Source organism: Melanerpes formicivorus, unplaced genomic scaffold (genome assembly GCF_026170545.1).
Source record: "Melanerpes formicivorus ecotype bairdi unplaced genomic scaffold, bMelFor1.0.p_v2 SCAF_6, whole genome shotgun sequence".
In the NCBI taxonomy this organism is placed as follows: domain Eukaryota; kingdom Metazoa; phylum Chordata; class Aves; order Piciformes; family Picidae; genus Melanerpes; species Melanerpes formicivorus.
In genome coordinates this window covers 9,628,186-9,646,191 of record NW_027142358.1, presented here as the reverse complement: position 1 = coordinate 9,646,191, position 18,006 = coordinate 9,628,186, and the positions used below count along the sequence as shown (strand labels likewise).

General features: G+C 36.1%; 1 protein-coding gene across 3 annotated transcripts in view; it reads right to left on the bottom strand.

The window, feature by feature from the left end:
* The window catches only part of LOC137441799 (adhesion G protein-coupled receptor A3-like), a 257,730-nt gene that overhangs the window by 30,184 nt on the left and 209,540 nt on the right, over window positions 1-18,006 (bottom strand). For all 3 annotated transcript variants that reach the window (XM_068139605.1, XM_068139606.1, XM_068139607.1), the window contains 3 exons: window positions 10,244-10,371; window positions 9,181-9,304; window positions 1,570-1,715 (listed from right to left, as the gene is read on the bottom strand). In XM_068139605.1, the coding sequence (XP_067995706.1) occupies window positions 1,570-1,715; window positions 9,181-9,304; window positions 10,244-10,371 (398 nt within the window). The remainder of the gene's footprint in view (window positions 1-1,569; window positions 1,716-9,180; window positions 9,305-10,243; window positions 10,372-18,006) is intronic.

The following is an 18,006-nucleotide window of genomic DNA, read 5'->3' as shown; positions in this document are numbered from 1 at the left end:
TATTATTAAACTTAAAATATATACTGTTAATTTTTAATGAGAACTTCAATATGACTGGTACAACAATTCTAATGAGAGTAATCTCTGCTGTAACCTGATTGCCTACTGTTTTCCAACTCAAACAAGATCTGAATTTCAAGAACATACACTATGCTAAATCTGTGTAACCTGTAACAATTTTCTACCTTAATAGCCACACTGCAGCATTTAAAAATTGGCAGTTATTTCTTTTGCTATGAGCTGAGTGATACTCTTTTCTGTGAAGAATGGTATAGTAAATCGTTGACTAGCAAGTCAGGCACTCTCAGGCAAAGTATATCCTCCTGCTTACACCTAACACAGCCAATATGGCTTTTCTCTTCAGTACACAAATTTCATGTTAACTTTAACCAGTTTTACGCTTTTTTCAATATAACCTGCTTTTTGGCAGAAAACTGCCAAAAAGTCAATAAAGATTTCACTCAGTAGAATCAGACAGCAACTTCCTAAAGACATGACAACCTCACACAGTCATCCGCAAATGCTACTTAATAAACATTTTGTGTTCAAAATAAAATAAGCCTGTTAAAAAGAATACATGAATGTGCATGTTACACAGCAAAGCCACAAAAAGTAGAACTTGCATTTTGTGTCCTTCACCATAAAGCTGAGGTGTCAACTGTAAGTTGACGATTCAGGTTTTTCCATGACCTGTATGGAAAGAATGGAACCTCCAAGACACAGTTCACCCTGTCCTCACGCAAACATTCAAGACGGATGGTAGGAACTGTTCTTTGGAAATTCCTCTTTCTCAGCCTTCCTCCACTAGAAAACTTTAGCTAACATCTAACTTTTTCATGGCTAAAGTAAAAAAAAGATGAATCCATCTTACATTCCTTTGCTTGGAAATCCTAGTTCGTGGTAAGTTGTTTGTTGCAGTGGTGTTTTGGACTTTTTTGCCTTTTTTAAGTGTAGATAGACTATTTTGGCTTGAAGTTTCAGCATCTCACAGGCATCTGGTTAAAGTTCTTACTGCATTACAACTGCCATATGTAACCTGTCTCTCTCAGAGACACACTATACTGCTCCATGTAGAAAGCTGACAGGGAGTCCAGACTTTCAATACCTCCTGCAATAGCATTAGATCTCCAATGTTGAATGAGGAAGGTTACTAGGCAATCCATATGGATGTGAGCAAGATTTACCAGCAGAATTGATAAGGGTAAAGACAGAGCCCTTATCACATAGTTTCTGATTATTAAATAATGCCTTAACCCCGATGCAAGTCAGTTTTTATTTTCCATAAGAAGTCAACAGATGTATTTGAATTGTTCCTGCTCAGATTAAGGTAATGTGAACCTAGCCAATACCAGTTCTGCATATTTAATTCCCCTGCACAGAGTTAGCTATTAGCATAGAATAAATATTCAGATCTTTAGATACACCTAAGTGACTCAATTCCTTATGGATCCTATTTATAGTCTGTGAAAAATAAAGCATACAGAAATACAAAAGGAGACTTTCTTTAAATTTCATGGGTTATGAATACACTTAAGGAAAACAAAAATGAGTATAGGTAATATTCCATACCTGAGTAGTGGTTGCTTTGGATAAGAAGGTTGATCACTGTTTTGGCATGACTGAGGTTTTTTTGTGACTTGCTTATAAATATTCCTGGCAGTTACTCCAATCCATAGCATAGTAGAGAGTGTAGAATAATGTAATACTATGCCAACCTAAAAAAAAAAAGAGTAAACAGTTAAACATGTCAGTAAAAGAATCAGTAAAATAAGAGTTTTATAAGCATCCTATGGCAGAAGTGTATAAGCAAACATTTTTTTTTAACTGAATTTGTAAATGCATCAATTTTTATCCTTCTTTCTGGTTATTTCTAACCAGGGAAAACACTTTTAAAAAACAGATGGAATCTGTTATTTAATCTATCATAAACAATATCTGTGATAGCAGATGGTATGTTGTGAAATCAAGACTGTAAAGACATTTATTTTCTAAAAACCTGATTAGTGACAACTTTCTGCACCTAGATTTAAAGTGACACAAAGCTTAGTTTGTGCTGCAAGCTTTCTTAGTTTATCACAACAATGCAATTTAAAAACTAATGAGAGGCCAGCATTTGTGTTTGCTATTATGCTACTCTTTTACTTCATTTTTTGGGGAATATCCTGCTGTAGCTCTCTCTCAGCTCCACATAACCAAGGCTGACTTCTTGTAATGGGATCAGTGCTATTTGCCTAAAACCAGACTATTTTCAGATATATTTCAAGGAAGTTATAAACTTGGCCCTACAATTTTTAAAATTAAATGACAGATCCTGGCATCCTTCCTTGAAAGCAAATACAAACTCCTCACCAGTGTTGTTATCATCCTGTCTGCAAGAAACTGGCGTGTTTATCATTGAAGGTAAAATAAAGTACAAACACCTCTAAAATATTAACATTTTTGTTACGTTAGTAATTGTTATTCATTACTATGGAAACAGTAATTGGAATTTTATCCAATCTCCAGTGCTTTATTACATCAGCTAAGTCTCCATCTGATTATATAAAATGAGGTTACCTTTGAAGCAATAATCTGACATTTTGCAGTGACAAGTAAAATATTGCTATAATTGGAAAGCACATAAATGTTTAAGGAATACAGAGAATTGCTGAATAGAGCTAACACATCTATTATAATGATTTATTTGAACCACTGCTCATTTTTGCCCAACTTAAAACAAAATAATTGATGGGCAAAGAAAGTAAGTCAATGAATTTTGTTTTTATTTAGTAATATAGCACAAAGCTTGAAGATAGCAGTGAATATCAGCAACAGAACACCCTTTGTAATTTTCCCTGGGACTTGTCTGACACATTAGACAAGGGAGCATAAAGCCTTTGTAGCTGTCGTCGCTTGAGGTAAAAGAAGTGGAAATAAGAGAATGAGACAACTTTGAACCATCAGCTGGCAGACGCTGCCAGTTCAGTGGCTAGGGCTGTCTGGACTTAGTTCATATGCGGCTTGCAGCATTTCTGTAGGGAAGCAGTGAATATGACTATGAGCTGGGGGTAGGGAGGGCAGGGAGTGAAGGAGTAAGGCAGAAGGGAGAAAAGGGGGAGGAGAAAGGGGGAGAAAAAGGAGGTGGGAACCATGAGACACAACTGCAAAAAAATCTAGAGCTTTGGTTCATAACTTCTTTTGCATTTTGACATAGCACTGCTACTATATATTCTGTAGTTACTCTACACAAGCGTGCCAAGGAGTCCATAAGAACATGAACAGCAGGTATGTGAAAAGGCACTTACATGTGAAATTCTGACAACATATATAGCCATATATGCAGAAATGATCAGCCACCAGAGTAAAATTCCTAAATATAGTACAATGAAACAATTTTATTGAACTTTCAAGGAGGCAACTGAACTGAAAATATAATCAGTATGCCACACCTTCATCAGATTACTTTTCTTCACAGTGTGCTCATATTTCGGCACCTTAGTTCTTTCTGATACATGGACAAATTGAACACTGACAAAAGATAGAAATGTTATCATCTTCTGTACTAACTCTTTAATAATATGCTGCTTTCTCTCAAAAAAACAACACCCAGCAAAACAAAATCATTTGCATTTCTTGCTTAAAGGAAAAGAGGATATATGCTGATGACACAGGAACCCCTCATGACTGACAGATTTGAAGGACAATGGTGACAATTTGGAGATGAGACATATACTGCATAACAAAAACAAGGAATTTGGAAGGGTGCACTGAACTGTTATACTAAATTCCAATGGAAACCATACCCTTACTTCTGTATGGTAATGACTTTGTTTCTCACTTGCCATCACAAAGTATGCTTTCTGGACTAGAATTTTTCCTCTTATTAATCCATTAATAATAATTAGTAAAGAAATGCTTGTCACACCTCATTTTGAAAATTCAATGTTTCAATGGGCTTTGCTCTCTGCTTTCCTTCTCCATATCTCTACAGCGGTATCAGTCATGCCACAGAGATGTATTTTCCTCATTGCTGCACTTAGGAGCTGTGGCTGCATGCTTTTTTTGTCCCCTTCAGTGGGCCCATCTCTAACTCTCCTAAGGTGAGAAGACATCTGAATCCTATGCTAGAAATATGCAGGATAACAACTCATGACTTAGGAGGAGAAAACAAGGCTCAACAGTATGGGGAGCAGCACAAAGATATTTCTGTTCAGCAAACTCTCCCTTTGTTAGCAAAATTAAACCTCAGGTTTATGCACTAAAGATTCAGGGTATAAATTTATCTGTGGAGATCTTATTACTGGATATGTGCTTCTGTAACACCTAAGAGGCCAATAAACACATGCAAACTAAGTACTCAAGTGTTAACTTAAAACTATTTTCACTGCAAGTAGAACTTAGGTATTTAAAGTTGTGTGGGAAGGGTCAAGTCTTCCACACAGAACAGAGGATTATGGTTGAAAATATTAAAGTTCTACCTTATTTGTAAGGTGTTCCACTGACAGGCTGAAAACAACTGTCAGGACATACACATTGAAGATAGACTGGCACCTAAAGCTATTTAATAGCCACAGTTATATGGTGAAAATTCTCTCTTTTTTTTTTTGTTTTTTTACTCATTTTTCTATGTCCTGTGTTCTTAAACCTCTTATCTTCAGGAATAAGCTCCAACCTACTGAATAAAAGACTATGCTTTTCTATAGTAAGATGCTGTTGTCTGCATGTGCTCCTTCAATAAATTCCAGTACCTTAGAGGTAACTGAAGTTCCACACCATGCAGTTACCATGGTAATGGTCAGAACACACATTTATACAAAACAGTTTGGAACAAGAAGCTCTCTTGATCAGCTTCAACTTGCACACAAAGGTCTTTGTTTCTCCTAGTATTTAATTTAATTTCTCTGTTTCCAGTTGTAATCATATTTCAGATAAGACTGTCCTTCTTCAGCCAGTTCTATTTAAATGAGGATATGGATATGCACTGACATTCTGATTAAACAACTAATCCTGCACTGAAAGTGATTCTCCTCTGTGAGATGAAGGGATTCAGGAATTTCTCTGCAGACTATAACAGCACTGGATGTGAATATTTCATGATCTTAAAACATTTAGCCTTAAAATAACCTCATGTTTCCTTTACAGACAGAACATTTAGAGCAAGATGTCAAGACCTACAAATCAGGTACCCGAGACCACGCATATCTAATTGCATAGTGTGGAAAGTTTTTAGTTGTCATAGGTTGCTCCAAGTAGTTTTCAGCCACCTAAAGTCCTGCTTGTGCATATGACTCTTGTCTCAACAGTGCTGAAAAATGCAGCACCTTTCCAGCCAAAGACCACTCAAGAGCTCTTAAATAGCATTCTTTGCTTCAGACACCCTAACTGGCAAACTTGATTACAGTACATTAATTTCACACCCATCCTTTCAAAAAATATATAGCTAGAGGAGAAAGAACTGCTCTTTTTCTTCTCTGTCTGTAATACTTTTCTGCCTACTGTTGCTACCTGGGATGTGGTACATAGCTCTTAGGATCTCCTTAGTTTAACAGGATTCAAACAGAAATTTTGGACTTCCAAAGGGTAGTACTCTAGCTTCTAGGCTACTGGCTAGTATGCAATGGGCTTTACCTTTCTTGCTGAAGGAATTCACAAGCTGTTTCACATATGAAACTTGTCTGGGAGAAGGAAGATCTGAGCTTTGCCAAAATTTATATGGAGGCTTATCTTCAATAAAACATATAGGTGGCACTTGGAGTGTGATCAAAATGATCATGCCACTCAGTGACCAGCCACTAGGATAAGAAAAAAAATAAAAGATTCTGCCTAACTACCTGACTTCTGTGACTCATGAATCTTGTGCCCCTAAGCACATTCTTCATGCTTTAACATGTTGAACTGATCATTTAATCACCTAGCATTCATAGCTTCATGGCTATTATATTCCATTGGATGCAGAGGCCATGAGACTGAAGTCTTTCAGATGGAGGGCACAGATTCAATGCCTCCCACACATGGGGAATGATCCAGCTACAGTTATGTCTCCTGCCTCACTCCTTACATGAATGGTATAAGCCCCCTTCTGGCCTTGGAAGAAAGGTAATTTGTGACCCTAATTCTGGGAGACAAAAGGAGCTGACTACATCATCTACTGGCTGTCTCAAACACCTTTCTGGCTAGCATACTGGCTCTGAATAATACTATTCTGCCTTTCCTAACATAGTTTTTGCCTTGCATGAAAGACCATAAACTAAAGACTGGATTCTACATCAACAGCAAGCATTCAGTGACGCTGTGATCAGATTCAAGGGTAATCTAAACAGCCTGTAGATATAATTCGCACAGGGAATCTGTGAAGAAGCAATCAACTCTTCCAGACCATCACTCTAACAGCATTTTTCTTTATAAATCATGAAGACTGCATAGTACACATGCAAGTGAGACTGTCTATACAAATTCCCTTTGAAACAGGTCTGCAGGTTTAAGAGAGATTTAGATTTTCAGATTTCACATAAAAATAAGTATCTCACCATCTTTCAGAACACTTTTTTAGGGTAATTACTTTGCCTTCAAGGGGATATGAAGGTTATTCCAGCTATCTGTCACAGAAAATGGGTCCTTTTCCACAACATTAATTCCTGCTTCTAAAAATTAAGCTGGGACACCTCGTTTAGAGGGAGAAAGTGATACAAATGAAGTTATTTTAGAACCACTCTTTTATGTTTAATTACAAAAGATAAAAATTAACTCAGTCTATTATTTCACTTGAGTAAGGATGCTGCAGCAAAATGTGTGTGAAAGTTTTAGGGATAATTACAATAAGAAAGGTGGAGGTTCACTAACTCTAACACCACATTTCTGTTAGGACAGAAATTGCTCAGGCTTGGAATCTTCCTAGGAAACAAAAAGTGCGAATTACATTGCTGCAGGGTGAAGCTGTGTTTTGAACTGTAGCAGACAGAAAGTTACACATGGAGTATAACTAATATCTTAGCACTGCTTGAAGCACTCATTTTCTAACAAATATTTTTTCTAAACCTTGAGATCGTATTTTTCCAGAAGTAAATTTCCAGATTTTTTTCCAGAAGGAAAAAAAAAAAAAAAAGAGAGAGAGAGAGAAGAGAGAAAGAGAAAACTTAGATCTGATGGACCCACGAGCCCAAAACAGCTATAGGAATAAACCTTTCATTAGACTGAGTGATTTAAAGAATTGCTATATTCCATACACAGGAGAAAAAGAATGCTCTTCACCCTACCACAACTTGTGCAAGCCATAGGAAATGTTCAAATATGTGAGCTTCCAGGGAAACCACTTGTAGTCTGACTTTCCTACTTACCTAGCTTTAGCACTCTTGAATGTTAATTCAGAGTAATCCTCTCAGGGTTATCACAGGAAGAGACCAGCAGTGAGACGAACAGAATTTTGAAAAACTTCACTGTCAGTAGGCAAGAAAGAGTCTGTGGTGTGGTGCAATGTTCTGGGAGTGAACATTTTCTTACTGGTTATCATTTTGCTTTAGGTTCTTTGGACCATCAGCTCTACCCAGTCACATAATACAATTTCTACCAGGAACCAGAGGACTGTGTGTCTTGTGTGTCCTGTCTCTTTCCTATATTTTAACTGGTGATGATGCTGTGTGTTGATATAACACAGTGTCAGGTAAATAAATAACTTTATGGAACTCATTAGAAGGCATAGATGAATGGATTAATTCCATTTTTTTGGTAAGTGTGCATGTTTCTTGGCATCTCCAGATCTATCCCTATACCATAGTAAGAAACAGCTGTCACTGATAATGCATTTTATGAAGATATCCCTGTAGCTTATGTATTACTCATAACAGATTATTAATAACTCATTTATCTCAATCAATTTTTCATTATCACTGTTAATACTGCATTGTTATCACGCAAACTGCAAAGTAAATATCCAGACAATAATTGCAACAACAGATGGTCATTTGTGATTGTGTAATTACATGGCCATGGCTGCCCTACAAACTAATCTGTTACCCTCACTTGCAAACTGCAGATAAAGACAATGGTAAGTGATATTTGAATTTGTCAGAACTCACAAATTAATTATGGCATGATACAAGATATATTGTAAGATATTTATCTCAGAATAATCTAGTGGCCAGCTGTGTCATTTAAGTGAATACCATGCAATATACACAGGTAGACTTTGAACACAGAATATTAAGGATGCTTGCAAATCTACAAATGCTATTGATGGTCATGCATGAGCACATGCAAAAGGCTTCCAAAGCATCTCTCTGAAAATTAGAGTGATAACTCTTCCATTAATCATGCAAGTTTTGCAGTAACTCTGCTGTTGACTGGTGACTTCTGCTGTTTACACCCATTCAAGCCAACCGTAAGAACCTGATTAACAACAGGGAATATCTGGGAGAATGTTGGCTTAATAAAGTGCTTTGCTACAGGTGAATACCAACAGAGAAGAAGAAATATTTAAGACAAACTGCAACCAGCCCTCTTCAGGCATCACAGAAGATGACTGAAATTACTCTCTATACATGCTGCACAGACTCAGTCTCAAAACTCAGGACAGCTAAAGCCATGCCCTCTCTGCGCTTCTCATGGCACTATATTCCCTGAAAGGATAAAGCAAGAGATGTGAAATAGTCCAGCAATGTAAAAAGAGGTCCATAAATCACAAGTGTATTTGCCTATTTTGTCTCCTTAGCTCGAGTTGTAATTAAAAGACATAATCACACCCTACACAATAAGCTGCTCAATTGCATATTTAGGCACTCAGGCCAGGGCCACCCTAGGGCAAATTGTATACATATCACAAAAGTGCAGCAGTAACTTTAGTTCTACACATTCAATCCAAAGATCAGAAGAGAGAAATATTTGGGAATGACAGGTTTCAACTGTCCTGTAGAACAGAGAAACATGATTTTCAGGGATTTTTTTTTTTTTTTTTTTTTTAAAGTAAGGAAATCTGAGCTGTAGAGAAGATAAATGCATTGGTCAGCCTCTCACAGAAACTCAGGGGTCAACCAAACATTAAACACTCCCAATCCTGACCTTTAAAAGACATGCTTACAACGATGACTTTTTAAGAACTTAAGATCCAGGAATAATACATGAAAAGAAAGAGAACTATCAATATTATGTTAAAAGATGCAGTTTCAGGCTTTCATTCTATTAGTAAGAATTACTAAGGCAGATACTTACAGCTTGACATATAATTGGATATTTAATGCGATTGATTCCACCAGCAAAAACAGCAAATGTAAGAGCAGTATGGAAACAAAAGTTGAGAAGCATATGCCATCCTTTTCTACTTATTCGGATTGTGCTGTTGAAAAATCACATTTTAAAATTAAAACCCAATGTATCTGTTACGAAAATTAGAATTTGGAAAAACTGCTTAATATGATAGAATGGAATGCTCTGATTTTTAAATGCATACTTAGAAATCTATCTATAGGACAGAGTTTGAGTTACACAGCACTGATATCAATGGTAAAAAGGTAAAATCCGCGGTAAAAACTGTAGCCTACTGACAAGCGTCTGCTGACTTCAAGTTTCCTCCATCAAGTGAAGCATTTAAAGTAGACTAATAAATGCAGTAGGTTTATTGCAATGCTTCTGATATACAGAACTTTAACAAGGCATCTCTGAAGGATTAAATGCAACCTGAGATCAGAAGTCATTGCACTAAGTAATATTTAGCAGCTTCTACAGTACAACACATTCCTACTCTTTTATATTGCTTATGGTCTTTAACAGAAGTATGTAGTTAAAATGGCATTCATATAAATCTTTCATATAAAGGAAGACAAGGTTTCTAAAGTCAAGAAGATTTATAAGTAGAAGAAAATTTCTTTTATTCAATTATAGTTACCAGTCTTTCGATCCAAACTTGGTCTTAGAAGGCAATAACCCCAGTACAGCTGTCCAAAGTGCTGCCTGCCTGGACTCTGCCATAAAGCAACTTGATAGTGCTCATGGTTTTATATTCAATTGTCAAATTAGAAATCTCAGGAAAGGTGTGTAGACCATTTAGCCATAAGTCTAAGGAAAGACAGAGCTTGGGAACAGCTTAAGAGAGGCTGACATATCTGCAAATCTGTGATAACCTTTTCTTATTTCTCTGGTGTGAACCATATTGTTATCACTATCCAACAGTAACTCAGATAATTTTAATTCAACTTTCAGTGAGGGTCAGAAAAACTGAAGAATCTCAGCACAATGCTGACCATGTACCAGAAGTTTTTAAAAACTGAATTCTTACCTGTGATGGACAATGTAGGTGATAATGGAAGCAAACAGGCACAACAACATAACTGCAGTACACGCATATACCACAGGGTGCAGAAACTCCCCTGGGTACTGGGGGAAAGACAACACTGTCTTAAAATCCTATGGAGAAAACAAAATGATTTAACATTGTTAGGAGGCATGTGTGAAACTGTGAGGCTTCATTTCAATATATCCTGCCGTTTCTAGCTGTTCCCTTTCATGAGCAGGAAAATAAGATGATGAACTTTTTATGTAGATACAGTTCATGAATTTACAATAACATCAGACTGCTCTTCCCTCATCTACATACATTTTGCAAGACAGAAATTAACCTTTTTGTAAAAGCAGACATATCCTAATTTAAATTAAAAAAAAAAAAAGGTCTGAAAAAATACACAGAATATCGCATTTTCCAAGTATGAGCAGTATCTGTTCTTCCGATAACATGAACTTTCTGTGTGTATTTTACTAGGATATTAAGTATGAAATATCAAATTAGCATAAAGGTCTCTAAATGGCATATACATGGCTGTAAAAGAATCACTCCATGAAACAAAAGCCATGAGAATACACTCCAATTATTAACTGCCTTACTCCTATATTCAAATACAATTTCCAGCTGATACACCTACTCTGACCCAGTGACCTTCAGTCTCAGTTGCAAATACTCTATTACCTATATCAAATCAAAACCAGCTTGATAGCTGTGTTAACAGTACAGTAAAGATCCATGCACTTGTTTTGGACCTGCTAGTACCTACTGACATGATTCTTCATGAAAATCAGAAAGAAAACCTGTAAATATCTTTGTAGAATCAATCATATAATTTTTTTCTTCTGAATTATTGGATCTCACAGCTAAACCTGCAGGTATGATGGGATGCAAAAGCCAAAGGAGTCCATTACAGAAAATAGTATTCCTTCAGACTATTTGAATTAAACCAAACATTAGCTGTTCATTGTAATACATTAGACCACATCTGTTTGTGGCACTGTATTTCTGCAAAGAAGTACTCTAAATTAGACACATAAACTATCATCCAAGAGCAAACAAAATGTCACTGTTTCCATGTTCAGTGGTATTATCTGCACACACACAAATGGATATACATCCCAGCACAGAAAAAGCTACACCCTGAAGTACAGAATATGACAACCTAGCAATTTTCAACACTGAAAATACTGGTGCACATTTAAAATATTTTGTTCTGAGTTGTCAGTTTTAAATTACCCTTGGAAGAAGATTCAATACATTATTTTCCTGAAGTGATATCTCCCCTTTGGAGACTGGGACTGTAATGCTAATACATATTTCTAATCGCATTTGCATGCAGAGAGCTGATTTCCAGAACCATTATTTATGTATATGAACTTGTCCATGTACAAGCAGCTAATGTTCATGAGTATACGCAATTATTAAATCAGGGGGAAATGTACTATTCTGTTTACCTTCCAGAAAAGTCCTTACAAGTAACAGATGCCCCTGTAGTAATAATTTTTCTTCATACTAAAGTTCCTAAAATTGATCGTATGTGTTTCTCCAGATGCATATTAATGTCAGTGCTAAAACAGAGCAGCTTACAACATATACAACAAAGCCCATCAAAATGAACAAATTATGTATGAACAAGATGGCAAAATATATGTCCACTTCCTAAGCTTGCATGTGTACTTCAGTTAAATCTGCTCAGTCACCACTTGCCCTACACATCTTCTCTCAGCCCTATCCAGTTTACCGAGACTCAAAGTCAGAGGTGGAGTCAGTTACCACAGAGGTAGTCTTATGATGTCTCCTTAAATCTCTTGCTACTCTTCCCTCAACCACAAGTGGAATATCAGGAAAATAATTCTTTAATGTGATAGCTTCTAATGTGATAGTCTTTACGCTTTTGAGGCCATCTCTCTCGTTTTTTAAACTCACAAATTTCAAATATTTAAAGATCTCCACTCAAACACCCATTTTCTGACTATCATTTCTCCCATGTTTTTACTTGCATCATTTCACAGGATCACAGGATTTTAGGGGTTGGAAGGGACCTCTGGAGATCATCAAGTCCAACCCCCTTGCCAGAGCAGGACTATAGAATCTAGTGCAGGATACACAGGAATGCGTCCAGATGGGTCTTGAATAGTCTCCAAATAAGGAGACTCCACAACCTCTCTGGGGAGCGTGTTTCAGTGCTCTGTGACCCTTACTGTAAAGAAGCTCCTCATGTTGAGGTGGAACTTCCTGTGATGTAGTTTCCATCCATTGCCCCCTGTCCTGTCACAGGGTGCAAGTGAGAATTGGCTGTCCCTTCCTTCTAGACACCTAGCCCTTGTATATTTATATACATTTATTAAATCCTCTCTCAGTCTTCTCCAGACTAAAAAGTCCATTTCCCCATTAATTCTATTACAGGTTGAATTTCTTGAGGTAGACTACAAAAATGTTCAGTACAATTTTGACTCATATTATTAGAGAAATAATTTAAATAAAGGGCAGCTTAAATAGACATACATTGCTGAAAGCCATAAAATATTTACTTGTAGCTCTTACTGATAATCATATATTGGTATACTAATAGTATGTGTTGCCATCATTTTATGTACACACTTGCTTCATTTCTGTGCATTAAGAAAACTGTTACTGCAACTAATAAATGCAGCTATTTAATATACGCAGTTATTTAATGAAATAAAGTATCTTGAATATGTCTTTAAAAATAACAAAGAGAAAAACAACTTTGAAAAGTCAAAAAGTTGTGAAAAAAGTAGCAACACATGAAAGCAATTTTATTTGAGATCGCATCACTCAGTGCACTAAAGAACTAGCCTTGAATAATGTAAATGCAAGGATCAGCCAATCACTATGTTTGAACGTGAGTAGGAAAGCAAATACAATATGTCCTACAGGAATACAATGATTGTGCCTGGAGAAGAATCAAGAACAATCAGCATCTTAGAGCTAATTCCATTTTAAAATACCTTTTTTCTTTTTTTTTTTTTTTAATTATCTCTTTTCTAATCATGTGCTGTAAATAAGTGGCAGAACTTCTGAGTATCATAATTCACTATTGTCAGTGTAGAAAATCCTTCTAAAGAGTTTCATATATTGAAAACTGATTTTATTATAGATATATAATAAATTTATCTTGTCTGCTTTTTGATGATAATTAAACCTTATTGATCTGTCAATCTCCCCTGAGTAATCCTCTGGGAGAGACAACATGCAGAAAACAAAGGGGGTTTAATTCTCTACACAAAGCAGCATAATTGCATGTTACATTTTAAAAAGGTGAGTTTGATTTTATTTCCTAGAGGGGATTCAAACAATTATGATATTGAAAAATGGCATAAATTATTTACATGAAAGTGACTACATACAAGACTTTGACCATTAGCAACTGCTGCCAACAACTACAATGCCAATGAAATGTTGTTTAATGAGAATCTATCCGCCATTCACCTTTATAAGCTGTGAAAACAGCTTCTTTCAGTTGTAAATTTCACCACAGTACATAAGGCACAACAGAAATTAGCGATGGAAATTAGTGGCAGAAAATACTTTTTATCAGCTATTGCATCCCACAATCAGAGGTACAAAAAACATCAGAGTGCAAATGGGATTGTTTCATTTTCACCTGAGACTTCACTCCAAAAAACAGACTGAAACATTGATCAGTTAAAACTCAATAGGAAAGAATAAAGAGGTATAGAGAAACTATATACCAAAGGGAGCCCTGAGACATCTAATCACAGATGCTGAAAAAGCTGAGGCAATGATCATACAGTAAACTAATACTACATATCTGGTCCTTTGACAAAATTACAGGTGCTCACAACAATCTAGTTTGTATTGCAAATGTTCACAACCCATTTTCTTATATTGGCAAATTAAACATTTATTTTTAATATACTGCTTGTAATGGTACGATGCTGGGAAGTATAGCCTAACTGGTTTCTGCATTTAAAGCAATACACCTGAAATTGTGTTCCCTGAGAAAGCGATATCCAGGCACCACAGAGATTTGGATGACCATGAGTGCATTTGAGCAATCGGTTATGATAAGATTTATATTTCTTTTTGTATTTAGATGCCTTCTACTTAAATCTGAAAAATTAGGTGCCTAATATGAGGATGTGGAGGAGCATCACGATACGGAAATTATCCACAGAGCTGTGTCTTTATGGAAAGCTGAAAGTTGATGTGCTGGAGAAAGGAACTACTAGTTGACAGGGCTTCAGGCTGGAGGAAGGGGTTACAGCAACCTCATAAAGTTCAACAAAGAGAAATAAAGTTTCCTTTCTCTGGGACAGAGTAACCCTGAGAGCAGACTGGAAAAAAAAAAAAAGCTTTGCAAAAGGATCATAGTGTCCTGGTGAACAATAAATTGAAATCAAGGCAGTGGTGAGCCCTTGTGGAACATAAGGTGAACCACACATGCGGCGGTATTTGTAAGAATGGTGGAAGCATTCTGAGGGAAGTGATTATTCACTTTCATTCACCACATGTGAGACCAAATCTCAACTAGTGTGTCCAGTTTGGGGCACTTCAGTAACAGACACCGATGAATAGGAAGGAACCCAGTAGAAGCCACTGAGACAGTACGAGAGCTCAAGACCTAGATTCTTTAACTTACATCTCCTATCTCCCAAGAGTTGACCCATTTTACTGAGCTCTTATATAGCATAGACCACTTTACTCTCTGGTGGAAGTTGCACCACGAAGAATGCAAGACCCATTAAGCAGAGAGAAAGCAAGAGCAAATGGAAATGAAAGAGCTTGAGCCAGAGGCTTGATTTATTATAAAGTCAGTGCATTTTGATGGAGACAAGCCTGGATTTTCATTCCCAGTACCAAGCCAGTTTATGCATTTTACAGAGCAAATAATACATACTATTAAGTGTAATTTAATGAAAAGTAGTTACAATCAAAGGAGAAAGGAATAAAAGCTGTATCTTGCTCTTACGAGTACTCTAATTCTAAGGCTCCATGCAAAAGATTGGCACATTCAGGAATATTCTGAAATATATTCCGGGAAGTTTGACTCAGTGTTGGCTGTATGAGTTAAGCATTCTCTGTTAGGTGAGCAGTACATGCCAGCTAAGGACTTAAGTGAAGAGTATGTTACTCCTTGCCAGGCCTCTGAATGACAGAAGAGCTAAAAAGTCTCTTCACACTGGGAAGAATATACACACATGCAGAGTAATCTTTTTTCCAGGGAATTTTGCAATTTCCACTACGCTGAATGATAATGTCACAGAAAGCAAGTAAACTTTCTGGACTACTTGCATAGTCTTTGGTGCTTAAATTCTGCTAAAGTCTATTCTGTAGGTATAAAAGTAGGTGTTTAAAACAAAGAAACAAACAAAAGTTCATTCTCGAACCTCTCTTCATAAGCAGTCTGATTTTTCAAAGTAATGAACCATGTTTCTACATCCTCTTACGAGAAAATTCTGTGTTCTCTATGAGGAAAATGTCAAATACTGCAATTATGTCAACCTTCTAAATAACATCTCTGTAATACTTCCCCGACTCATGGCTTAATATCTCAAAAGGCTTAGACAAGCTGTTTAATTTGGACAAGATCTGAAATGTGGAAGTTTAGAACATTGTTCTCAGAATTCAATTTCATGAATAGGTCTAAGAAATTCTGCAACTGTCTCCAATCACACTGAAAATACTGAAAATGTAGCTTTTGTGGTGGTGTGATACTACCAATTTGGAAAGACTTATAAGATTCAAGCAGCAATTATAGAACAAGAGGAGAAAAATCCTGTAACTCTCAGCATGATCTACACCTAGTATCTTGCCTTTCCTCAAGTTTCCAAGATTTGCTTCCAGAATACTTTTAAATTTGCTATGTTTTTGTAAGCTCACTCTCTTTAGCCCTGATTATCTCAAGTAGCCATCCACTGAATGTATGCTACTTTAGCAAATAATGACTCCTTACACTCACAAAGAAAAAAAAATTCCAACAAAACCTCCACCTGTGTTGTTTAGAATAATGAGATACTTTGTGACAAACCAGGAAAGGAGTTGTACCTGATTTTAGATTCGTTTAACTTATCTTCAGGATTACAATTAAAAATGCTAACAATGTTTATTAATCCATTTTACGTTAACTGAGGAAATAATATACTTAGGCTTAAGAATTTTACTAGTGTTTATTTGGCAGATTTGAGGAAATTACTATTGACAAAGCAGTCTGAGGAAGGAAAGGAAATACTGTGTATAATTACAGTAATATTCATCACTATTGAATTGCCATTCTCTTCTAAGAGAAATTAAAGGAAGACCAAATGACAACATATGCCAAAACATATCTAGTAAATGTTGAAATTCAGTGTTGCAATTGAATATTTTTATGATCTGCTGAATAGTTTGTAATAGTCTGTAGCTGTGGCTACAGCTCTACTAGACTTGGTCATAACATAACCAGATATTGTCCTGACAAATTAAAATATTGACACACAGCTCAATAAGAGTACAAATATTTATAATTAAATATACCAAAACTTCAGAATATGTAAGTTCATAATTATACTGCAAGATAGATAATCATACTGCAGAGGCTCATAATTCAAGACTCTAGAAGGGTTTGGTCACCTCCCTTACAAACTAGAGTGTGACTGTTTCTCTTCATCCTACAGATAACAGAAGAAAAGACAAAACAGAGGACTGGTCTAAAGACACAAGTATATGAAGAGAAAGGCAAGAATGTAACTCAGGAGTTTAGCTCACAGCATTTTACTCTCACGCCTAGGACATACTATTCAAAAGCTGATCAGAAAAAGATGCTGTATTATGTCTGACACTGCTATTTTACTTCCAACCACCAATGCAATCCAGAGCAGAGTGAAAGCGTGAGTGTATGTGGAAGAGCTTGTACCTCCTTTCCAACCCAACCTCCAAACTGTGCTCTCTCTCTCCTTGACATCACTTGAACAACTGTCACAGAGAGAAATCAAATGGCTCTACATGAATCCTCTCACTTGAAGTGTGCTCATGCTTATTAATTATCAATCATAGTTGATAAATCCTTGATTGCTGCATTTCTAAAAAAGGACTCCATGAAATCTTTATTTTAACCCTTTTATGGTACATAGGCAGAAACAACTTTTACAAAAGCAGTTCAGGGAACTTTGTCCTACTCTTTAAAAATATGACAAATCAGAATATGTGATATACTAGCTATAAAATGGACATTTGGATTAACTGAGGCTTCTATTTCATCTCGTTCCACAACAGGATATATATTGTTCTGACGGTAATGAAAACCTTCAGCACTTTGCTTTATTGCTGCTCTTCAGTTTACAGATGCTACTTCAGTTTTCTTCTAGTAGCCCCAAATGTAATAACCAATTATGAATTTTTATGGTTTAAAAGATCAGAGAATGATACATTAATAGCATGTATCATGATATGGTAGCTGATTTTTATTGGCTCTATACCATATGCCAACTATTTTGAATTTGCTGCCAGTTTCTTAGAATTTGAAAATAGATCAGGCACTCAGGTGTGAATTAGGAAGATACATACAGGCACTTTATGTTGCTCATATAATAAATTAATATCTAAGTAGAACAATGAAATATTTTTTCATTTCTGGTATGAGAATTGAACTGCCCACAAAAAGCATAGTCTCTAATAAAATATTGCCTCACTTTATGCCACAAAACACTAAGAAATAAGACTTGAATGAAAATCATTTCGCTAAACAAAGCTACAAAAGTTTCTAATGACTGTTTAGAAAGACAGCTGTTGAAGCA